At 35.5% G+C, this 26153-nt stretch overlaps 2 protein-coding genes across 2 annotated transcripts in view; both read left to right on the forward strand.

Moving 5' to 3' along the window:
• Positions 1-3874: 3874 nt before the first annotated feature.
• LOC128155911 (lachesin-like) lies at positions 3875-13868 on the forward strand. Its single transcript, XM_052817796.1, has 8 exons — positions 3875-4032; positions 5187-5296; positions 6246-6324; positions 7669-7866; positions 8183-8340; positions 8636-8837; positions 10389-10619; positions 11068-13868. Exons 1-8 carry the CDS (start codon positions 3945-3947, stop codon positions 11187-11189), a joined length of 1188 nt encoding a protein of 395 aa, XP_052673756.1. The 5' UTR covers positions 3875-3944; the 3' UTR covers positions 11190-13868.
• A 1588-nt stretch (positions 13869-15456) lies between these two features.
• The window catches only part of LOC128155913 (uncharacterized), a 36848-nt gene continuing 26151 nt past the window's right edge, over positions 15457-26153 (forward strand). The window contains 13 exon segments of the mRNA XM_052817798.1: positions 15457-16510; positions 16664-16806; positions 17266-17629; positions 19602-19689; positions 20699-20803; positions 20978-21076; positions 21203-21667; positions 21810-22439; positions 22558-22749; positions 22840-22956; positions 23162-23259; positions 24539-24618; positions 26099-26144. Of these exon segments, the coding sequence (XP_052673758.1) occupies positions 16002-16510; positions 16664-16806; positions 17266-17629; positions 19602-19689; positions 20699-20803; positions 20978-21076; positions 21203-21667; positions 21810-22439; positions 22558-22749; positions 22840-22956; positions 23162-23259; positions 24539-24618; positions 26099-26144 (2936 nt within the window). The 5' untranslated portion in view covers positions 15457-16001.

Raw genomic sequence — 26153 nt, forward strand, 5'->3', positions numbered from 1 at the left:
TTTACGTTTCTCGACTCAATACGAAGGTATGGAAGCATGTAACAAATCTTTTGAGTCTCGCCAAAGCATATGCGGTACTCAAAACGTGTCTTCAAACTTTAAGTCACCGTAAATTACGAGTTAAAAGTCGGCCATTTTTGGCATAGCACCACGGGTGTAAACATTAGAGAGCATTATGGGACGTAGACAAAAAATTTTGTTTGATGAACTGTAGGTTTAGCTCGTTCTTTTTCCCGCGCACACTGGTTCTTAGAGCTCGCTTCGCTAACCGGCGCTGCGCGCCGGCGAGCTGCGCTCGCTATAAATTCTAGAACGCAGTTCAATTATCAATTGCAAATGAGCCCGAATCTCAAAAAGTAAAGATGTCCACTTCACCATATTTTCATGGTGGTAATGGTATACCACCAGTAGATGCCCCTGAAAATTTCAGGCCCCAAATATGAATTCTAAATTTTGAATTCTAGAACGCAGTTCACTATTCAATTGCATATCAGCCCGATTCGTAAAAACTATAGATAATTGCATCACCATATTTTCACAGCGGTAGTGAAATACCACAAGTAGATGCCCCTGAAAATTTCGGGCCCCAAATATGAATTCTAAATTTTGATTTGCGAACTGCGTTCTAGACGCAGTTCACTATTCAATTGCGAACTACGTTCCAAAAACCGATTGCCGACATATTTTAGCAAACAAACAACATGATATACCTAATACAAAATATGATAAATTGAATCTGGTTGTAAGTACTTTGTTTTTGAACAAGTGTTACTTCAGAAAATGTAACCCACAATACAATTGTCAAGTCGGGAAAAACAGTAATACCACGAACAATGCCATTTATTTGATATGCCAGTTGAAGAGGTATAGAATAGGGTACTTTTTATATCCTATAACCAGGCACTATAACCAGGATGTGCGCATGCGTGAACCAACTTTCCATCGGGATCGGTAAACGATTGGGAGGAAATTCGAAAACTATTTCGAGGAACTTCGAACTGATATATGTGCAATTTTAAAATGCGATTTTTATATGAAAAATATGATCAGAAGTGATAAAAATGTTATGTACATTAGATTTTACACCAAAAAATTAAATAAATAATTGAGAGAACAATCAAAATCAATGTTACAGGAAAACAACAGGCACTTAGCATCGGAGGGGGGGGGGGGGTTGGAATGGGGGCAGGGACAGGGGGACGGGACTGCCCCCCTCCAGCACACGTTTTCTCGCAGCAAACATTTTTCTTGAATTAACTTATAAAAAAGTAAATTAACATACAGTTGCACCCCCCCCCCCCCAATGTTTTTGGGACCATGTAAAATTTGAAATGAAAGAGAGGAAATAAACTGTGAAATTGAAGTTAAAGGTACAATTAGCCCCCTACCCCCACGGATTAGGATTTTCAATTATTTAAAAAGTATTTTTGAGTTGGGTTTTTTTTCAAGGCAAGATTGAATGAGTCTGCCCTCAACCCACTTTGCTACGATGCTAGGTGCCTGAACAAAATATCATGGTTTCATTACATACATGTATGCTAAAGACTTTATGTAAACCAATATTATCTCGTGCATTGTTCCATTCACCAGGTTCTACAAACACCTTAGTCCCAAATAAATAAAAAATCCAAGACTAGGAGGGGAAGAAAGAAGAAATCTATTTTCCTTTTTTTTTTTTACTCAGGAGCTATTTTGTTGGGGGGGGGGGGGGGGGGGGGGGGTTAGGGGTGAACAGGTCACTGACCCCTTGTAGATCTACCCATGACCTATCACCAGGGTCTGTATACACATAACCAGGGTCAGTATACCCATCATCATGGTCTCCAGGGTCAGAGTACGTACCACCAGAGTCTGTGTGCCCATCACCAGAGTCGTACACCCATAACCAGGGTCAGTATACCCATCACCAGGGTCTCCATACCTATCACCAGGGTCAGAGAACGTATCACCAGAGTCTGTGTGCCCATCACCAGGGTCAGTATACCCATCATCATGGTCTCCAGGGTCAGAGTACGTATCACCAGAGTCTGTGTGCCCATCACCAGAGTCGTACACCCATAACCAGGGCTAGTATACCCATCACCAGGGTCTCCATACCTATCACCAGGGTCAGAGTACGTATCACCAGGGTCTGTGTGCCCATCACCAGAGTCGTACACCCATAACCAGGGTCAGTATACCCATCACCAGGGTCTCCATACCTATCACCAGGGTCAGAGAACGTATCACCAGAGTCTGTGTGCCCATCACCAGGGTCTGTACACCCATAACAGGGCCAGTATACCCATCACAGGGTCTCCATACCTATCACCAGGGTCAGAGTACGTATCACCAGAGTCTGTGTGCCCTTCACCAGAGTCTGTACACCCATAACCAGGGCCAGTATACCCATCACCAGGGTCTTCATACCTATCACCAGGGTCAGAGTACGTATCACCAGAGTCTGTGTGCCAATCACCAGGGTCTGTATACCCATAACAGGGCCAGTATACCCATCACCAGGGTCTCCATACCTATTACCAGGGTCAGAGTACGTATCACCAGAGTCTGTGTGCCCATCACCAGAGTCTGTACACCCATAACTAGGGCCAGTATACCCATCACCAGGGTCTCCATACCTATCACCAGGGTCAGAGTACGTGTCACCAGAGTTTGTGTGCCCATCACCAGGGTCTGGATACCCATAACCAGGGTCAGTATACCCATCACCAGGGTCTTCATACCTATCACCAAGGTCAGAGAACATATCACCAGAGTCTGTGTGCCCATCACCAGGGTCTGTATACCCATAACCAGGGCCAGTATACCCATCACCAGGGTCTCCATACCTATCACCAGGGTCAGAGTACGTATCACCAGAGTCTGTGTGCCCATCACCAGAGTCGTACACCCATAACCAGGGTCAGTATACCCATCACCAGGGTCTCCATACCTATCACCAGGGTCAGAGAACGTATCACCAGAGTCTGTGTGCCCATCACCAGGGTCTGTACACCCATAACAGGGCCAGTATACCCATCACAGGGTCTCCATACCTATCACCAGGGTCAGAGTACGTATCACCAGAGTCTGTGTGCCCTTCACCAGAGTCTGTCCACCCATAACCAGGGCCAGTATACCCATCACCAGGGTCTCCATACGTATCACCAGGATCAGAGTACGTATCACCAGAGTCTGTGTGCCAATCACCAGGGTCTGTACACCCATAACAGGGCCAGTATACCCATCACCAGGGTCTCCATACCTATCACCAGGGTCAGAGTACGTATCACCAGAGTCTGTGTGCCCATCACCAGAGTCTGAACACCCATAACCAGGGCCAGTATACCCATCACCAGGGTCTCCATACCTATCACCAGGGTCAGAGTACGTATCACCAGAGTCTGTGTGCCCATCACCAGAGTCTGTACACCCATAACTAGGGCCAGTATACCCATCACAAGGGTCTCCATACCTATCACCAGGGTCAGTGTACGTATCACCAGAGTCTTTGTGCCTATCACAAGGGTCTGTACGCCCATGACCAGGGTCAGTATACCCATCACCAGGGTCTCCAGGGTCAATGTACGTATCAAATGTATTTTATAGTATAGAGGTGGTATAGATAAAAGGTTGAAAAAACTTCGTGACGAGCCCCTGTGGTTAGTACCCTATTCTATTCCTCAGTTGAAGGGAGTTGTACAGCAGACCGCGTGAAATTCTTCGTTTAGTTTTCATTTGCTTTGCGACCATTAAAATTTCGTGCACTTTGGTCATTATTATAGTGCAGGGAAATATAATTCTATATACATGTATACTAAAATACTATATATGTTTAACGGCAGGTACCGTTATTTAAAAACTAAAACAAAAACAAAATCTCCCAGGTTGGCATGTGTCATTAATACCTCAGGAATTCCCGTCACACCTGTGTCACGTGACTCACTCTTACCTGCGATTTTAAAATGGTGGACGTTTGTTTGAATTTCCGGACAAGCTCAAAGATGTTTACGATTACGTTTATAATTCTTGTTGGAATGTCGTCAATATTTGGTGAGTATATTTGTTTCTTTTTTCTTCTGTAGACATAAAAATTTTTACTTGAAATTCCAAATAGGTGTAATGTAATTTACTTTTTCACGTGCATTATAATAGTGTTGTGACTCAGGTACGTATGTAAGTCTTAATGCGAACCGAGACTGATCGATATTATCTATAGAACGTATAATTCAGTTTAGATAGTATATTGAAATGAGCACAGAATAATCTGTAATAATCACATTATATAAATACTAGATCTAACGCGTGTTTTGATAAAAAGAATTCGTTTTATAAAAATGCGACAAGGGGAATAACTTTCGATCAACAATATGTTATCAATATTGTAATACATGGATTGATTGAATAAACATTGCGCAGTTTTCAAATTAAGGACACAAACCATTGAAGTAAGTAATTAAAACTACACATATATAGCAAATTTTGTATGAATCAATTTTTTTTTAAACTACAGCCAGGTGTTCTAGTCAGTATAAACATTTTCATGTCAAATTTTGAAGTTGTGTACAATAGCCAGCAGACATTCTTTACATAGGGATGACATCATGTACCTGCATTTTATTACATTCGGGCCATAAAATTGTCAGTGAAGTATAAAACATTCAATCAAGAGTAAAATAAGGATCGGTTTATTGCACTCAAATAATATCAATTAAATTATATATCTCGATCAGAACTATAATTCACACCTACGAGATTAATTAAGGATCAATTAACACATTACTAAGTGTATTTGTTTGGATTATAATTAATAGGTTGGCACCAATCTTTGAGATATTTCCAAAATGGGATATAAATTTGAAGTGCAATTTTTTGTTGTTGAAATTATTGTAATTTTGAAATAAATTTGCAAAAATTCATATCAAATATGCAACAACCTTTTTTTTTTTTAGCAATTAAGTTTTTCTAAAATCCTATTGCTATAGTTTGCCAGATTGATTCCCAAGAATTTTTTGGATACTAGCTTGCATTTGGATCAATCTCTGCAACAGTGGGGTTACAAAAACACTTCCCAAAAATTGTTTACCAAAAGTCGTTACATTTCACCTACTGCGGATTTGACTTAATTACTTAATTAAGAGAAAGGAAAAATTATTTGATTAAATTTGATGACTTTAAGTGATGAATAAGCCCTTTATAATCTATAGTTGAAGCCCAGCGACCAGACATTGTGGATGAAATTTTACCAGAGGTAAAACAGAAGAACCAGATAGGTTATTTGAACTGCACAGTGGTCAACAAAGGTTCCGAGTCGGTGGTAAGTACAGATCTACATAATGATCATATATTTACTATGCTAAACACTGCGCTTTTCTTATTGAGCGCCATTAAGGATGTTAATTGAAAAAGAGAGGGGAGATGCATATTTATTAGAATTAAGATTCTGATATTGATGGATTTAAAATACATGTATAGTGTATAGCTGATATGCCGAGCATGTCATGCATGTGTACATTTATTTATGCATGTATATTGGCAATGGATATGGCTGTTATATTGGCCAGAATAGCTCAGTTAGACAGCGGTAGAACTTGTGACTTTAAAAAAAGGGGTTCTTTGTCTAATTCCTTGTAACTGGTAAATTTACATTCTTCTTGCCCTGGAATAGCAGATTTAAATCTATGTCCTTCCAGATGCCAGATATTCTCTTTTGAGAAGTGGACAGACATAGCCTATGTAGGCTATACCTGTCCACTTCTCAAAAGAGAATAGGCTATGCATGCCTGTCCACTCTCAAAGAGAATATAGATCGATGCCAGATAGATATGTATTTTCTTTTACTCTTTGTTGATTATTAAAAAAAAAACCTATCATACATGTATACCTGCCTGCATATCAATTTATGCCATGCAGGTCCTTTGAATTTTAAAAATTGCTTTTCACTGTCGTAAATAATAAAAAAGTGTCTATAAATTGGGGAAGCTTAACATTCAAACTGTGCATGATCAATGCATTTCACATGTTGGAATCTAACTTAATAAACCGAAGAATATGTCATTGAGATGTTTTATTCACCTCTGAAAAGTAATTTTTGAACTTGAAATGCCTTGCTATGTTTCAAATATTTCTCTTCATTGGTGATCTAGATTATTGAAAATAAAAAAGGTCTATATAATCTGGTGTAGTTACAATGAAACTTTTTATCTTAATATGATCCTGCACATCAATACGATCCTGAAAATTACATATTTTTCTATACTTAACAGGTGCAATGGTCCAAAGTGGAAACAGTAAATGGTGGAAATCCTATTTTGCTCAGTGAAGATGACAAAATTGTGTATCAAGGTAATGTGAATGTGAATATCTATGCCCATGCAATCTTTGTGATGAGCAAGTTAATTTACATAGAATGGAAATTAATTTTTTCATTGTTACATAATACCATTGTCTTGACAGTCAAGGTATCAAATATACCTGTGTTGAATGTCTTTTCTCCTGGAATATACTCATTTGCATTTTAATAAGCTTTATATATATAGAAGATTAAAAGAATGTTTAACATGTTGTACTTGTATGATTTCATCTTAATACCTTAAGTTTAACAAATTTGAGGATTATTTAAGCTTGCCTTGAACTTTCTCCACCCCCCCCCCCCCCCAAAAAAAAAAATAAAAAAAAAATTAAGATAATAATTTTTATGGATATATTTATATCATTTTTATTGTCTTTTAAATATTTACTGATCCAGCAAAATAAGTGTGTATCTATTTTTAATTATCGCTTGTTATAACAATGTACAGTGTAATATTATTTTCTACTTCAGAAATTAATAGAATAGGGCTCTATCAATATTCAAACAAAATGAGTCATAATAATGGGAAAGGACTCTACAGTATAGTGTTTGTTTATATAGAGGGACAGGCAGGCACATACAATGTATCTCATTTTCTATGGCCAGAGGGGAACGGAAGTGTATTGACTGACTACTCTCACTGTCAAAAATAATGAAAAAGTGTCTATAAATTGGGGAAGCTAAACATTCAAACTGTGCATGATCAATGCATTTCACACGCATAATAATTTTACAATCAGCAGCAAGCTGGCTTTTATTTGATATTTAAAATAAATAAAATTTTAGGTAGAAAATAAAGAGTGCAGTTTATTCCTCACCAATTCTGAAAGCATGCATATGAAATTTTTTTCTTCAGATTTCAATATGATACTAGTATGGAAAGATTTCAAGAAAATGAAAGCAGCAGGAGCTCCTTATTGTTTCATAATCAGTCAGTCAACTAAGTTTCCTGACTTTAAATTGAACTACTGTAGATGTTATATAGATATAATAAAACAGTAATACATATACCTGTGCACTGGCTTACCTGTTAGCTCCTTATGTACACTCCTTTGTACCTGACAGTGTATATATATCAAAAGAGAAGGTGCCTGGACAATTAATATTCCATTATTGATGTAAACCTTGCAATATACAGAGATTATGAAACATTTTGTCACTTTAGGACCGAATATACGAGCTAGTACTGGTAGCTGATTTTTGTATCTGACAGTTCAGGGGGCTTTTAAAGAATGAAATTTTGTCTGAAATAACTGTGTGTAGGAGAATAGTTATCATCTATACCGAAGTTTTCACATAAAAACTAATGTTCTCTTTATATCATATTCTCTTTACAGGTAATACTGGGATAAATGAGGATTCGGGGCTGCGTAAATATGATATGCAGAGTCGTATAAATGGACGGAGAGTCACGTACATGTTGGTGATTCGATATTTAGCAGAGGAGGATGCTGGCGATTATTTGTGCACGATTAGAATTCAAGGAGTACAGTGGCCGGAATGGCCAAAGAAGATCGGAAAATTAACAGTACAAAGTAAGTACTGTAGATTTATTGAATTGATTATTGCACACTGTTTTATAAGCAAGATTGAGGCTGTCATTAGAGTACTATTAATGAAAGGTGCAGAAAATGATATATATATTTAATTAATAAATTTCTATCACTGAAACATTTCTGTCTGCATGCATTTACAGTGCTAAAAAGAAAATTATTAAACCCTGGTTTCACCAAGAAACAATATACACTGTACAATGTATTAGTGTACATAATATTATTTATGTTCATCTATAAACGTTAATGAATTTTAATTAATTGCTAATTGTATTGATTGTTTTCTTTTTAAATCCAGTTGCTCCTCAGATCCAGCCCAGTATCAACTCCATTTATGAAAAAGACATAGGATCTTCTCTTCAGCTGACATGCGAGTCCCACGGCAACCCCTACCCAAACATAACCTGGAAGAGAGAAGACGGTCAGGAACTACCCATGGGAGGATTCCAGTCAAGGGTAAAAACAGAGTTAATCTGAAGACGCATGTCATTGAATTTATTCTTGTCAACTTCATATTGTGCTTACATTTCTAACATATGTGGATGCAGAGGGTTTTGAGGTCTATTTTACTCTGAAAATTTCAGAAATTGAATTTTTCCAAGGGGGTGGGGGTGGGGGGGGGGTGGAGAGGGGGTTCCAGAATTGTCATGACCATCCCCCACCCCTGCACACACAAACACACACACAGTTCCATGCTTGACAACTTGAGTTGTATTTTTGTTTGATGTACAATCTTTGTATGGACTTTCAGGGAGCAACATTAAATCTGACTGATATTCAGAGAAATGACAGAGGGAACTACATCTGTGTAGCTGACAATAATGTGAAACCCCCAGACAGCTTCAAAGTGGAGGTCATCGTCTTTTTTCAGCCCTCATGTAGGCCTGTGCAATCAACAGTGGGTCAGGCTCAGAACAGAAGGTTTAATGCCAAACTGGAGTGTATTGTTGCAGGTATGAAGAAATATTTCATGTCAAATGGCATATATGTGCAAAATATGAATAATCACATAATTGTCTTGAAAATCTCTTTGTAAGAATTAAAATTCTCTGTCATATATTATTAAATCAAATGCCTCCTGTCAGTTTGTCTCTAGTATTTAATATTATTCAATATTCATTTATTTTCGCATAGTACACAAAGGGTTTATAAAGCGTATAAGCATACTTTGCTAGAATAGAACATAGCAGATACCGAATATACAGTAATTTTCGCGGTGGTCTAATTTTTGCTATCTTCGCGACCTCTTAGATTGCAAATTATTGAATATGCGGAAATTATATCTTGTATCATTTTCTATAGGGAACTTTTTAAATCGCAAAAAATGACAGGTGCAAATTAAGAATGTTTCAGATTTTCCCCATTTTTGCAAATTTTGTGACATGTGACATGTGACATGTGAAATTTGTGACAGTATGTTTGCCATGAAAAATCATATAAATGCCGACAGCAGGTTCCGAACTCTTGAACCTAAAACCGTTATGTTTGATAACCTAATGCGCTTCCGTTATGCGACATCAGCTGATATTAACCAGCGGTTTTTATATAATAAAATGTAGATCCATGCACAGAACTGACAACAAGCAATTAAAAATAATACTCTTTCCAAACACGCCTCATTATTGACGAGGATTTCAAAGTTAAAGTTTCTAATAAACTTGTGAACGAATTAATAAACAAATTTTTTTAAAAAATTGTACATGAGAATCATGAAAATATTTTTTTGAATGATGCTGAATAAAGAATATATACATAAAAAAAATTCAATAAGATTTCGTCTTCTAAACAATTCAAGTATTCTTGGTAAGGTCAATCAAATCTCATTTCTTGGAAAGAACATAAACGTTTTTTGTGATATTAATAAAAAGCAAATGCTTGCTTTTCCGATGGTTATTTATAGGGACTAGAAAACACTGAAACGTCACAGCTACTCATAGCAATGAAGGCACATCAATTATAATACAACAGTCAGCATAATAATAAAAATATTTATGTGTTGTGCATGTGCTATGCCTAAATAGTAATCGGGGTTTGATGCATAGTGGGTCCGGCTCATGCAATTTGTATAAAACCTGACTACTATTTAGGCATAGTACATTTACAACATATCCCTTTTATATAAGTAAGAAATGAACTCAATGTCTACCCAAGTTATACGAGTATAACGTGGGCTGGGGCAATTTACGCTAAAAAGAAAAAGTGTAAATTGCTCCAACTCAGGTTATACGAGTAAAACTTGGGTAGATATTGAGTTCATTCCTTATAATTTAATTTTCTGTGTGTTGCTGTACAAATTGAGTCCGTTTTACTTTTAATAATGATATTAATCTGTTCAAAATTCAAACGTAACGTCAAGCGGATTATTACGTTTTTGACGTTGGTGCATTGTGACGTGCAAACCAGGTTATACAAATTTAACTAAATTTTTCTATCCAATCAAATGCCGCGTTACAACCAGAATTAAATCTTATGAGGATACTAAGAATTTATTGGTAAATTAACAGGTTATCCTCAGCCAAGTATGAAATGGATGAAAGAAACAGAGAATGGAAAACTCATTGAAATAGATGACGACGACAAATATGACATCACCAAGCAGTTTAGCAGTCAGCTACAGAATGATGAGTTTTGGTACACACTCTTGGTGAAGAACGTTCAGGCCAAAGACTACACAAACTACCATTGTGTGGGTACCAATAAATATGGTGACGGAGAAACAACCATTGCCTTATTTGGTAAGCATGATACAATATTTACTGCAATAAGAGAACAGGAAGCTTTTATTTATGACACGATGCAGTTTTATGGCTAGATCTTTTTTTTCATGGAATAAAACATTTATTTTGTTGGTTATAACTATTTACAACTATATCTTTCTGATTTGTGTGTAAATTTATTTTGTTGAATGAATTTCATGTCTGTTGATTATTTTGCAAAAAGTCTTATTTATGAAATTTCACACTTTGAGTAAATAATTCAAGGGTTATTGCAAACAGAGTGTACAATATGTCACCTAGCAGCATCCACCTCCTCAAGTTTCAAATTCTTGACATATATAATATTAATATTGGAATTGTTGAACTTTACTCTGGAACTTAAAAATTTTCAAGAGGATCCACTTGTATACATGCAGCCTTTATAGTTTTAGTGTGTAAATTGAATGATCTTTTTCTTTTTTTCCAGAAACAATGGAGTGCCAGGGATCTAACTGCCCTAGCCCGGGCGGAGCGGGGGTGGGGACACAGATACAAGCCTCCGTGTTCACTGTGCTCCTGTTTGGACTAGCCTCTCTGCTTGTACTGTGAATGCAGTATAGGTGAAAGAGAAAAACTGTGAGCATGCAAGAACAAGGTTTTTATCCTCAAGAACTATTGAAAATACTGTGTTCTTCATGAATTTTTTTTTAAACTGTGAAATCATGAAAGATGATCACGCAATCATTCTGAATAAGCAAAAGCTGATACACGAGATTTTCAGGATATTGATTCTATTTCTGTCTAAGAAATTTGACAAAAGATTTATCACAAACCATATAACAGAGAGTGTCTTATCAACAGTTTGAAGAAAAATCTTGAACAGGAAATGGATATGGCAATACTATTTTGAGACAGTATATGCATTCAGTGTGATTGATTTGTAAACTTATGTATATAAATGTTAAATTTAGTTGTGAGTTTTGTAAAATATACATTGTATTATAGAATGTGATCCCTAACTGTCATTATATTTGATATATAATGTCAAACTTCAAGTGCCACAATATTTATAGCCTTCTTTTATTTTATTTTTATTTTTACCCTTTGTTGTAGAAAGAATCATAGATATCAAATCTACCATCAAAAGCTCAGAAGATAATATATCTTTTGTTCAGGTGAACACTGCAAGAATTTATATAAACAGTTACTCAATGTCAATAAGAGTTAATACAAGAGGACAGCTATATTCGTTACCATCAAAAGCTCAAAAGATAATATATCTTTTGTTCAGGTGAACACTGCAAGAATTTATATAAACAGTTACTTAATGTCAATAAGAGTTAATACAAGAGGACAGCTATATTCCTTACCATCAAAAGCTCAAAAGATATAATATATCTTTTGTTCAGGTGAACACTGCAAGAATTTATATAAACAATTACTCAATGTCAATAAGAGTTGATACAAGAGGACAGCTATATTCCTTACCATCAAAAGCTCAAAAGATAATATATCTTTTGTTCAGGTGAACACTGCAAGAATTTATATAAACAATTACTCAATGTCAATAAGAGTTAATACAAGACAGCTATATTCTTTCCTATGCTCATTTCAGTCTTTTCTTTTTACGATGTGGACAGTACTGTATATCTACTGGTACTTATTACAATGATTAGAAATCCTGAGATTTTGTCATAATTGAATGTAGTTGATTGTATACAATGTACTGTGTTTGCCATGATAATGTACGTACATTAAGTTATATATATACAAAAAATATCAATGATTTAGAGCTAATTGAATTATACTTACAAACATGAAAATCGTCCTAGTCATGATTGAATAACAAATACTAGTAATGGGCAATGATTAAAATTTTAATCAAAGCTAGTATATCGACCTGCACTGAAGCAGGTCTACGTGTGTACCAATTAAATGAATAATTCAAGATCAATGTGAGTAATCTACCAATATATTTTTAGGCATTTGTCAACAACTTTGAAAATACACTTGCACATTGTATACATATAATTCAACTTTAATGTACAATATCTTTCATTTTTTTTCCAGTCTGTCTAAGAATGTATATCATCAATAGCTTTATGAATTGTGTCATATTGTCTGTTCCAACTCTTTGGTTATATGTGAGGAGGCATTTCAAGTGTCTGTATGTATGCGAGTGTTGTTTTAGTTCATTTACTATGCGGCAGTAGTATATGAAAATGGGGTCTCATTATCTGCATGCATGAGGTGAGAGTACAGCTTGTGAAAATGATCTGGGCATTGATATATGATTTTAATATTTTTGTTGATTTATGCAATGTGATCCCACTACAATATGCCAAATACCGGTAGTTATTTTGGTTTTTTAGCCGGGCTCTGCTAATACCAAATACCAAATAGTTACACAAAGAGCCACGTTTTGTCAAAAGTGTTGGCATTTTGCTTCTTTTTTTTTAAATTTCGAATGTATTGTCCAATTTTTTTAGTTTTCTTATTAATAACGTGTTTTTAAAACATGCATTTCTATGCATTTTGTACACATACAATGCGCATGAATTTCCATGAACTACTTTGCTGCGCGATGAAGAAATGGGGATTGAATATATAATGCTTGTTGCAAAATTCAAGGCAGCAGCTGTTGAACTTTTTAACTTCTACTAGACAGACATAGTTTTTGTTTATAGCCCGCCGCTTACAAAATTTGGTCGCTCTCTGACGCTTTGCCGACATTAAAAGCAAGAGAGAGAGAGAGAGAGAGAGAGAGAGAGAGAGAGAGAGAGAGAGAGAGAGAGAGAGGTTTTCAGTCTTTACTACACAATATGCATAAAGACACACCAAAAGAGCCCGGCTTTCAGTACTTCAGTACTTTGATTTATATACCGGTAGTTAAATTTTTTAATGTGGTTTTTGGATTTCTTGTTTAAACCATTTGTAAATTATAAATGGCAGAAGTGCATGTGAAGTGCTAACTAAATTATATATGCTGGCATATCTATAGAACGTCTTCCAAAAGTGTGAATAATGAAAAAAGAACTCTGGGAATCAAGAAGGACATAGTGAATTTCATGGATCACCAGATGTGTTATTTAGTGTGATCTTTATATCTTTAATGTGACCCCGTCTCCCACTTTTTAAACTTTGTTTTTTTTTCACTTATGTTTCGATCTTTTGATTTATTCATGTTTTCCCCATCTCATCGCCTTAAATTACTTGTATATATACAATATACATGCAATAATAAGCAAAACGAGGGATTTACAACTATCTCTCAGAAAGATTTTTTTTTTAAGTGTAATAATTCAAAATATGATATTGCAATTTTTTAAAGCAATAATATACAGTGAAATCAGAAGAAAGATACTCAGGTCTTTAAAGATACATATATTCATTACTTGTATAATTACCGGTATTTGGATGACTTGATTAAAATTCAGATAAAACTGTGTATTATTAAAATGGATGTATAATACCAGATAGTCAATTTTTTTTGTAATATTTGATCCTTACTCCTTTATCATAGAGTTTACATAGACAAGAGTGAGTCCATACACTTGGTTTATGTCTTACGTTGTAATATATTTTGAATGATTGTATATTTTTCCTATTCTCATGGATTATGTACATGTGTATTGTAGAATTATATTTTCATATTTATGTGATTAGTTTATAAAGTTTAATTAAACTACTAATCAAAACATGTCTTTTAATCTTGAACTTTGTACATTAGATAGAAATGCAAAAAAATACAATAAAAAATTTATAATTGTATCGAATATTTTGTTGATATTATCAAAATGCAGTATCGCATATTGCATAAGGTGCAAATTTATACGGAGGAACATTACAATGCACGTGGAAAATGTTTGAGTATTGAACGGAATTCTCTAAGGAAATAAATGAATTATTATTTGCTCCAAGGAGATACCAGAACTTTAACTTCACTATCTGCGTTTAAATGTAAAACTACTTCGAAAATAACAGTAGTTCTGTATTTGAAGACTTACACACAGTATTGTGTGCTAAACTCTGGTCTTTACAGATGAAATACAACATCTAGTCCACTGTGATAACGTAGGAAGGTATGACCAAGAAACTCCTTAGTTTTTCTCGTGACCAAGTTATTCTCCTTAGTTTTTCTTGTGACCAAATTATTCAGAAATCAGGAAAGAATACTCAGATTTGATAAGATCTATGTTGTAAATGTGCTCTTCAATTGGTTTTGAGCTTTGGCGAATGTATCATCTTTTTAAAAATTGTTCGAAGTTAACTTTCCGCCTTCTAATATCTAATCTAATTCTAATATCTAATATGGGATTGACAGGTTTATGATACAATCAAAACATCTTTTGCACACAAAGAGAAATTTTATATTCGAGAAAAAACATCAAACTTTCATAAAAATAAAATTTGACTGAATTGTTGTGTATTATTAACAGCAGAAAAATTCATTCTATCGTTGCAATTGTGTTGAAAAAGACCCCCCCCCCCCCACAAAACAATAAAAAACCCAAACAAACAGAAAACAAATACTTTACATTTGCATTATCACTTTCTGCGCAAGCTATGGGGTCTAAGGGACAATTTTATCATTTTGTGTGTGTGGGGGGGGGGGGGGGGGAAGGGGGCAAGGGGGGGTCCAAGGTCTATTTTTTTTTGATAATTTTACGATAAAAATTTAAAAAATCTAATGTTTATTTTTTCCGGGGGGGGGGGGGGGGGACCAAACCCTTCTAGTATGCTCGACATGTAAGAAAAAGTGAAAGCAAAGGTGTTTATACCGGTATTTTTTGCCTCTTTTATTATTGTTCTCCCAATATCAATATTGACACATTGCATGGTTGTGCGACATCCAGCAACTGTCGCGAGAGCTTTAACTTTCCTTCATTGTACATAACTGTACATTATTTATATCCGTAAACTTTCCTTCATTGTACATACAGTAAAAGACTAGAAATGCCTGAGAAATCTCAAGACAAGTTATCAACGATACTAAATCGATTTGTAATTGCTTCATTGTCTTGTTTTAACTCCTACTCTGTATAAAACTTGAGTAATTGACGCGTTCAGATTTTGAGTTTTACTCTTTCACACCTGACACTCATGCATATTATAGTGCTAATGACTGTCGTTCTCAACTCATATTCAAATAATCTTCTACATCATCGGCGTTAGACAAGGGCTGGACTTTGGATTAAACTCTAACCTCAGGGATTTATAACCACTTAGCTGTACGTCCGTCAACAAGAGTCTGAAGAAAGCGATGGTTTTTTCCAAGTTCACCCGATAACCTTTGTTGGAGATAATTATTAAAACCAACTGCGAAAAAGTCCAGAACCTGCGTGGAATATACATAAAAACTTATAGCCTGCTTCTTAAAAGACTTACAGTATCATATCCACTTCTATAACTTTTGGTGAGATGGACAAAGAAAATACATCGACGGAACACAGGCTCGGAGAAGACATCAAATTCAAAACCAAGATAGACATTTCAAATGGGAACAATTCGACATTTTGTAGAAATGAAACCGAAAAAGAGCGATCGCTTAAGGAGATGCAAGTATCTATAGAAGTTGCACCGTCTCTAGGAAATGTTTTCGAAACAGACATCCTAGAAAAGTCTACGAATACGGAAAAGGTTCGGAAAAGGATACAAACGGAAAACAAACCACTTAACAACAATTATAACTCTACAGGGTCATTGAACACCCTCACTGAAAACATCCAAGAAAAAGCGAACCTTTTCCGAGACATCGTCCAGGCTTTGTTGGTTCGCGTGTTCCTGTTCATTCACAGCTGTCTGTGTGTCTGGAGAGCAGCAGACGTTCAAAAGGACGACATCTATTGGTTGTTTGCCATCAGTGACATTCTCCTTGGGGTCGAGGCTTTCTATACGTGTGTCTTTCGAAAAGGGCGGGATCCAAAATGGTACGTTTTGCACATGCCCCCACCTCTCTCTCTCTCTCTCTCTCTCTCTCTCTCTCTCTCTCTCTCTCTCAAAGCATGTCCTTGAATATGAAATATTTACATACCGGAATTTCTAAAACGTTTATTTTATTTAGCAGTGTTGTTAAATTCCAGGATTTGTCCGTGTTTTTTGTTGTACTTACTGGGGACCGTGCCTGCTATGTGGATTCTCCAGCTTGACGTCCTGGAAAGGAAGTTTAACGTCAATATGACGTCTAATTCGACAGCAGAGGAACTTTCAGCTTTCTACGGGGTAGGCACATCGTAAATGAAGTATAGTATTAAAGAAGATTTAAAAAAAAAGAAATTTAAACGAGAATGATATTTATTTTGACATTAGTCTTTATGTGTACCCCACTACACATAAATGTTTTGTCAAACTGTTTGTTTTAATCGTTTTTGTTGTATATCGTCATAGCTCACTGGCTAAAGTATCGGGATTGTGAACCGCAGATCATGAGTTCGAATCCGCTTGGGGATTTTGTCATTGTTTACTGATTTAAATTTTTGAGGATATAATTTTTCATCCAAAATTGCACATATTTTCGCCTATCTGACTTATGTATATACACCTTATCTATTATTCTATCTATCATAATCAAGTAACTTTCTGCTTACTTGTGAAAAAATTTCAAGGTGTAGTGAGCCACCTTTATCATTGTCATTCTCATAAGCTGTTGGAGACTAGTATTTTTCTATGTTACAAATATTGCAAGTAAAATTAATCCCGATATCACTTGATGGTGACACATGGGCGTCCGTTCTACAACAACTCCCTCTGTTCGTTCTTGTGATTGGACGAATGTTACTACCACGTGGTCACATAACACATGACGAACTCTCACAGACTCTGTTCATTTTCATTGGCGCGGGATCTGACGTCATGGAGTTCTTTGTCGTGTTCGAAGATGTCGTTTTTTACAACAACACGGGACTGAAGTACGCCACTCTCATTATCTGGAGCATCAGTTTACTGCAGTTCATCTTCGTCATTGCAGTCGCCAAGGGCCCTAAGAGGTTCCGAATGGGAACAATGACTCCCGAAACGGAGGGTTTGCATAAACACTTCGGAACCGAATTGTGGGGTCTCCTATTGTCTATAATATTCATGGACCTGCCATATTTTGCTCTTCGTTTATATGCTATTGTTGCATACGAAGTATTGAATTACGGAATTCTGTTTTTCACTTGTAAAAATGCTTTGATGTTGGTTTTATTGTCGTATCGGCTGATCATCGTTGTGGTTAAAATCAAATCTGAACGAAAAGATGCAACGAAAAAGCAACAAAATCTAGATTTTTAATTTTTTTCAGAATCTTCAGAGGTGTATTTATTACATTACTTAGTATTGCTTCAAACCTCTTAGAAATAGATTTAGAGCTAAAAATGCATGATTCAATATATCCACCATGTCTTATCTATAGAATATTGATTGAATTTAATTCATACATTGGTCTTATTTTTGTTTTGCATAGTACCTGATGTGGTTGTATTTTTGTAGTTTTGCAAAATAATTTAATAAAAGTATACTTTATAGTGTTTTGTTTTCTTATACCTAATACATATGCGTCAGTTTACATGTATATCCTGCCTGTCTCTCAAATACCGAACACAACATCAAAATATTCCGTATTGCTTTGTTTTTACATGTAGTGGATATGTATTCAAGGAGGCCGATTTAGGGGGTGGGGGTTACATAAAAACTACAATAGGAAACTCTTTATCTTATAACAATATGTAATAAACTCTGGCATATTTGTGAATTTATGAAGGAAAAAAACCATACAATGTGGTTCTTTTTAGAGGTCATTTCAACATTCAGAAACATTTACTATTGGAATATAAAGGAAATTGCCGTTTTCCGCAATACGAAGCAGATTTAAATATACTGCAGTGTATTTACAGTTCAATTTTTTTTTTTCAAATTTTCTTAAAAATGTAATATGTGATTAGTAATGTGTCATTTTTTACTTTATATGTAAAAAAAAAATACCAAATTTCACCTTCTGGATTTTAATTGAGGTCATCTCAAAATATACAAATGTGGCAAATTTCGCTTTATAATGCGGAGTATTACAAAATGAAGATTGGTACAATAAATACATTAAAAAACTTTTAAAAAATATTACCCTGATGAGAGCATAATTACATGTATATGTGTGTAATATTTCCAAGGCAAACGCCTTTTATTTTTTCTTTTACGTAATTTCTTAAACGTACTGCTACAATGTTTTCTTTTTTCACAACGTCATAAAAGCTCACCTAACAAAAACGGAACTTTAAAAAAATAATATTTGCTTTAAATATGTAAAGATTTTTATCTGTACTGCAGTATTCTGTTTATCGATGACAATTTAATAAATGGCATCGAAACAATTTCATAAAAGATACGTTTAAACCTACACTTATTTTGCAAAACCCGGACAATGATTTCAAACTAAAGTGGGCTCCGGCGTAAAGAAAGGTAACTCTAACTTTTATTTTTGTATAAAAACAGAGTGACCTCCCTTTTCATAGCAGAAGACAAGTTCCTGTTTCAGAACTTGTGTAAACGGGGATTTTAAAAGTGTTCTTTGTCGCCCATTTGTTCATTCTATAGTATAACGTTAGGATTATAAGGTTAGCATACTTTTATATAACACAATCACCAGCTAAAGATCATTTTAACGTTACTCACGACAATTTGTTTTTGAAAAAAAAAACCCAAAAAACCCAAGGTCGTAGCGTTAACTCCATTTTCTGTTCAGTGAATTCAATGATATCTTACTGCATTAGCATAACAAGACGATGTATTCGGGAATACGTTTCCATTATTTCAGTTTTAGTTTCATTTTATTAGTCATCCTTCAGTTTAGAGAACAACGTCAGACCGTTAAATATTAACGTTATATTATATTTAAAAAAATAGAGTGTCAAAGAAACCACATTTTATGTCACCTTTTAGCCTTTTAACTTAATGGAAATTAATTCTTGATTTCAAATATAAAAGTATAGCTTGGTTTGAAAAAAGGCATTTCATAGTTTGGCTTCAATTTGATACCGCACACCGCAGACGTACCTACTCGGCTATTTCCGTAATCACAGTCAAAGCTACGGAAAAGGACGAGCGTAAAACCGTTGGTGACGTTGCCAACGACAACGTCATACCTATATAGCTACGTTTTGTTTGTGGTTACGGCTCATTCTTTACGAATTGGTCAAAGCGAACAGACGTATCTGAACGCCGAGAGATAAAAATTGCGAATTTGAGCGAAAGAAATGATCGGAGCAAAAGAGAAAATGGTCCAAAACATGAATAAAAGGGTAAAGATGGTTTCTGAGATCTTTTCTCTCGCGGGTTGCGTAGAGATCACGTGCATTTTAGATAATTCGATAAACCAACCGCCATCGGACAAAACTGCAAGCCGCCATGATTTTCGGAAGTTTCAGATATATCGGTCAGGTTTCAAAATTCAACGCTATATCTGTAGGCCTAATTGTTAAATTCTTTTGGCTGAATTGTTGAATATAAAATATTTTTATATATTCAACAATTCAGCCAAAAGTATAAATATATTTTATTCTATTGCTTTACAAATCACAATGGACAAATTGAATTCCATAGCAACAGAAAACATATTATGAATCAATGAGTCAGGCTGTCATTTGTTTCATTTTTATATAAATGTTGAATAAAATGAAAACCAATTCACGAGTAACATTTTGTACCAAAAAATTTCTTTATAATTCATCATGATAGAAACAACAACAGTGCAACATAACAACCAACAACACAACAACTCCCCTTCCCGCTGTTTATTTTTTCTCGTGCTTAAATGTACGGTTTATGGAAATTTCAATCTCAAATCACATTCCAAGTCAAACTACGCTACCTCCTCCATCCAAACTCACACTCGCCATGCATACTTATTTCCTCACAAGTGCGTCTGTAACAAAAATTTAGCCTGGTTCTACAATAACCTTAACTGATATTAAAATACGACACTTCAAATTAGAACACTACGATTTTATCACTTATTATAATACACAAGTGCGGGCTCTATAAAAATAAGAAACATTTCAATGGAAAATCTTATTGATACACTATCGCATATTAACAAATACCACATTATCCGATTTTGTTAATCATGAATCCATTATCTATTACAGAGGAGATTCGAGACCGCTTCTGGCGGAGAAGACGCCTCCAGTTTCTATAAGAGGCTGGGACTGGACATACTGACCCCGTCCTCCACTTCCGGCCTGTCTCAGCAGGTCTCAGATTTTGTTTTATCTAGCACTGTGTAATTCACTGTGTTCTAGTATTCCAATGTGTAAGTGTCTGTGATTTATATTCTACATATAACTATGTACTCATTTCCTTTGGATAATTTAATCAAGCAACTTTACAAATTCACAATATCCTAAGATTAAAATGTTATTTTACAGACTACACTGAGCAGGGGAAATCTAGTCAAGCAATCTTTGCTTACAGCTTCTCAAACATTAAACCCCGCCCTAAGACATGCCAATGGGGTGCTACCGTTGGTAAGTTAAAATAGAAATAGACTGACTTCTCGTATTTATGTTAAATGAATCTAAAGAAAATTATATTTACAAATGCATAAGATTTGTTTTTTATTTACAGTAAACCATGTGTAAAATTTGTTCCAGGTCCAGTCTCACCAGAGAGACAATCAGACAAACTCTGCAAGGTCTTTATACGCAAGTCAGAATGCAGGGTTCAAGTCAGCAGAGACCAGTCTGTCCCAGAATGTACACACTATTCATCCCGTTGGTGGCTACCCATCTACCCACCGTCATGGACATGACTCGAACCATCCTCGCCATTCAAATTATGAACAATGGAAGCAGTCAAATCATCATGATGCTAATGGGAACCAGTCAATTCATGCTCACGGGTACCCGTTAAACCATGGGCAGCAACCAAGCCAGTCTCGTGGACATCAGTCTTACCTCCATGGGCACCAGTCTACTCATTCCAGTGAGAACCAAGCACACCGTGCACAAACCAAGACTGACTTTGTCAATGATGGCGCCCCAAGTTGGTCACGAAAAGATCCACTTCAAATTTATGATGGTTCAGAACCAAGATTTGACAGACCAATCAGGAAACAGGTAAAGGCCGTAATCATCTGATATTAAATGCCGTCTTTTTACTAACATATCAGTGAAAAATTTGTTTATGTTGTTAATTTCGTTAATATCTTTATTCAGTTTAAAACAGAAAAAAATATTCTTAACTATTTTGTTTTAGCAGCCTCAGGTCAAGCCAATCGACAAGTATGCCCCTCCTGGCTACCTTACAATCATGTATCACCCGACACCAACTCTAGAGGACCTGGGACTGACCAGTTATTTGGACAGTCCTCCCTCATCACCAAGAGCTATGTCACCCGTCAGAGATTCTGAGCAGATTGTGACAATGGAAACTAGCCAGTCGGAACAAACCGATGAAACAGTGGCTGTAAGCTGTAAGCAGGCTGATACCATAGCGACAACTAATTATAAGCAGACTGATACAAAAGCTGCAGGCTCTAGGATAACGGACACATTACTTCCTTGGAAACTGATAAGGATCACCATCCCAGATCAGGACGTCAAGCCGACTGTACATCTGGAGGAAAGTCATGTTGGTGACCCACGTCTCCTGTTTGGGAGACGATCAAGAGGACAACTCCCCAAGAGGGAAAGCAGTGCTTGTGTAGGACAATTACGACTCCCCGAGACGGAAGGAAGTGTGTGTGACACACGCCATAATTTGTCTACCTCGCATCCTACAGCTCACCCATTCTCGTCTGCTCTGACAGTACCAAACGATGCAAAGAGAAAGAAACCAGTGTCTAGGTCGGCTGAATCGGAGAGACCCAAGAAAAAGTTGTGTGTCTGGGTAAGAAAGAAACACTTTATAGATTAGTCTGGATGCTTGCATGTTTGTTCCGATCTTTAAATAAATTCACTAAATGTATATAAATGTAGATGTAACGATTTTTAATTTCATTTTACAGTCAACAGTCGCTGAGCAGTACGTGACAGAGAGTCGTCAGTCTGATAACCAAGAGGCAAGACGTGACGCAGCGTACAAACGCTACAGCACTGACGGGCGTCCATGCATGCGTCAACTATCATATGACGCAGAGCATTACCACGCTAACATCAAATGCCAGACGCAGCATGCAAGGAAAGAGTCGTATGATGAGGTGTGTAGTATCAAAATTCTTTAAATGTAGCTCTTTCCAATTCAAATTTATACAACAAAACGTTTTAATTACCGTCTATATCAATTGTAGATGCTTGCTCGTCAGAAAGCTATACAGAACAGGCGTCAACATCTCAAACCTGGTATCCAGCCTCTAGAACACACAAACAGTGTCAGCCCCAACTTGTTAATTCATTCAGACAACAAGGTACATGTAACCAAAAATTATTATCATATTTACAGTTTTGTTTTGAAGAAAACATTTTCAATTTAACATTTATATTTTTTCCCACTGAAAATGATACAAGAGGGTGCTTTTTATACGCCTGATACAAAAAAAATCAAGTCTTATATCAAACACCTTTAAAAATTACTTTTTTAGCTTTAAAAAATCGTTGTTCTTATTCCTGTAGGTTCCACAGACTGAATCCGGACCCGCTGTCTCTCTGGACCTGTTTGGTGGGATGTCACCATTTAGTTGTTGGAATCAGACAGTCCCGGAAGATCCGAGGTTTTCCTAACTTCCGGTCTGTCTAATGATCTGCCTTTCTGTGATGGAACAAGATGAATCGACTACTGTGTCTTCCATGACGTTTTAAATTACTCTCTTTCATGACTTTTTAATGCCCTGGGTCTGTGACATTATGCTATATCTGTGATATCGTCTGTGAGGGTGATAAACTTTACATGTTGTCTGCGACAACGTTTTCAACAGTACATTGGACACTGTGTGTCCTAATGAAGAAACCGGTGAACTTGATATTTTATGGATTTTTTATCTGTTTAATTAAACCAATCTGTGATATCGTCTGTGACGGTGACTTACTTTACATGTTGTCTGTGACAACGTTCTTATCATAACATTGGACACTGTGTGTCCGGGTACAATTATCAGTTTTGTTGATATTAAGAAAAATAAACCCATGAAAACTCTATAATAATTTTGTTATTATTATCTAAAATGTTCCTCGTTATCATATACGCAGATACGTATAGAATGAAATTCGAAGATCTGATTTTCATAAGCCCAAGCAGCAGCTGGCACCTCGAAATTTTAACTCTTTACAACAAATAAGCGTAAAAAGAAGAACATTTACAGAAACAATTAATTATTTGCCCTATTTGGATATCAATCGGCGAGATTGGTTCGTTATCCAAAAATCATATCGCAAATATTGCATTAAAAATATGCACAGAACAAGAATCTTTTAAATTATATTTCAAGATATTGTAAACTTTGTACCTTTTTTATTGATAAAAAAAGGTATTACATGTATTAAACTATTGGAGATCCAGGCAATGTACGTAATTACCAGTTCTAATGATTCTTTAAATTTGCATTTATGTTATATAGATTGTCATGATTTATATGAATCCCTCCTTTCCTATTACTTTTTTGATGATACATGAAACAGGAGCGATTTAGAATAAATTTCTTTATGTGTGTGTGTATTTGTGTGTGTCTATGACATCCATTTACGTGAGGTTTTAGATTCTAAAATGATGCGAAACTTTTTTTAATTATCTGCATTTTCTTCCTATGTGTTGACAGACACTCATTACATCTAAAATGATATATAGTTTTCAAGTGTCACTTTAAGGGACATAACGACGATTTAACTAAATATTTTTCTTTCTCTCTCCAGTTTGTTCAAACGCTCACGCCTTGCTTAACTTTAGAAAATGCTTTTTAATGCCATTTGTCACCATACTGGTATGTACAAATCAATTGACTTTTTGTAGTTTGTTCTTTTAACTCAAAACAAAAATCTGTTTTTATTCTATTCTAGCTGCGTCTCAGCTCACCTTCATGAGGCGACCCTAGGAAAGTTTGGCGGCAAACCGTTTTAACAGAATTTCATCCGAGTCAGTGAGATTTGAGACTTGAGATCTTTTTATGTGACCTTATGGAAATTTGCCTGCGTATATGCTTCATAATCATTTCTGTTTTTCTTGAAATATTTATACATCTTAACGTCAAATCAATTATTTCATTAAACGTACCATTACGACTTTTTAATAATTTTATTTGTGAAAGTACTGATTGATTACTATAAAAGAAATACCAAAGGTTTTTTTATTTTTATGCCATTATATATTTTTTTTAGACGAAACCGCAATTAAAAAAAAATAGCAATCTACAGAAATATTAAGCTGTATAAATATTTCAAGAAAAACAGAAATGATTATGAAGCATATACGCAGGCAAATTTCCATAAGGTCACATAAAAAGATTTCCAATGATTGTTTATGAGGTCGTTGTGAAAAATCGCTCATTGTGTTCACGGGTAAAATTTCTCAAGAAAAATACATGTAAGCATATTTATCATTATGAATTTCCAAAATCTAGCACATTTTAGGGATAGAATTTAAGTGAAAATATTTCACATGAAATTAATACGAATTGAATTTTAACGTGATCATTACATTCGAACCTTATATGTCCTCGTGAAACAGAGAGCAAAATAATGTGGAGAATAATTATACGCAATCATCAGTCAGTCTTGTAAAAAATAAAAATGTACATTGCATGTTTACATTGACATATCAAATATATGTACTACGTTGTGCATTATTATTGTTGATATTTAATGTATATCGAGTAAAATACAACAGCAAACGGATTGCCCGTACTGTTTTAAGATTAATAATCTGATAACGGTGAAATAGTTTTAGAAGGATATAGATACATGTTCATGTACATGAATTCAATGCCTTCAACTTGTATTCACATGTGCAAATTTTTCGGGGGAGGGGTTTGCTCCGATTTTTTGGTGATTTTACAATGTAAATTTGATGTTATGAATTTTCTAAGGGGGGGGGGGGGGGTCCATGGAGTGCCCCTGATCATCTAGACACTTAGACCCCACAAGGTTTTTTGAAACTATTTCATTCACTTGCAACTTTAAACACTTTTAAGAAATTATAACAATCTAAAAATTTATGCAGGAGGATCTTTTGAGCGCACTCGACACGGACTCTCCTGCAGCAAATGTTATCGAGAAAACTTTCAATGAAAATCCGGTGATTAGCGTATCCATTCTTATCAACATCGGGATCGAAATTCCCACTTTGTAATTACTATTAAAAATGATCTAAAATATATCTTAAAATAGTATATTCATTTTACTGCTATCATCGAGCAGTATATTTTTGTATGTTTCATAAAACGAATGATTACATTAGGTCCATCACTGATTGGTAGGTAGAAAATAATTTGGGGTTCATTCGGGTAGTCAGACCATGCAGTAATGACAACACGACAGAGAAAATTGTAACTGGGAGTAAAATGACTTATAAATGGACGGTAAAGCTCGTTGGATTAACGTTTGTTATACTTATTTATGAAGACTCTGTCGCCCATAGCATGTCAGACTCACAGAAAAGAGAAATGAGGTAAGATTT

The sequence above is a fragment of the Crassostrea angulata genome, chromosome 7 (genome assembly GCF_025612915.1).
Source record: "Crassostrea angulata isolate pt1a10 chromosome 7, ASM2561291v2, whole genome shotgun sequence".
Taxonomy (NCBI): Eukaryota; Metazoa; Mollusca; class Bivalvia; order Ostreida; family Ostreidae; genus Magallana; species Magallana angulata.

Coding starts and splice junctions, on each gene's coding strand:
- LOC128155911 (XM_052817796.1), top strand. CDS start 3,945: ATGGTGGACGTTTGTTTGAATTTCCGGACAAGCTCAAAGATGTTTACG. Junction 4,033..5,186: donor TGGAATGTCGTCAATATTTG/GTGAGTATATTT, acceptor TATAATCTATAG/TTGAAGCCCAGCGACCAGAC. Junction 8,341..8,635: donor TGGGAGGATTCCAGTCAAGG/GTAAAAACAGAG, acceptor ATGGACTTTCAG/GGAGCAACATTAAATCTGAC.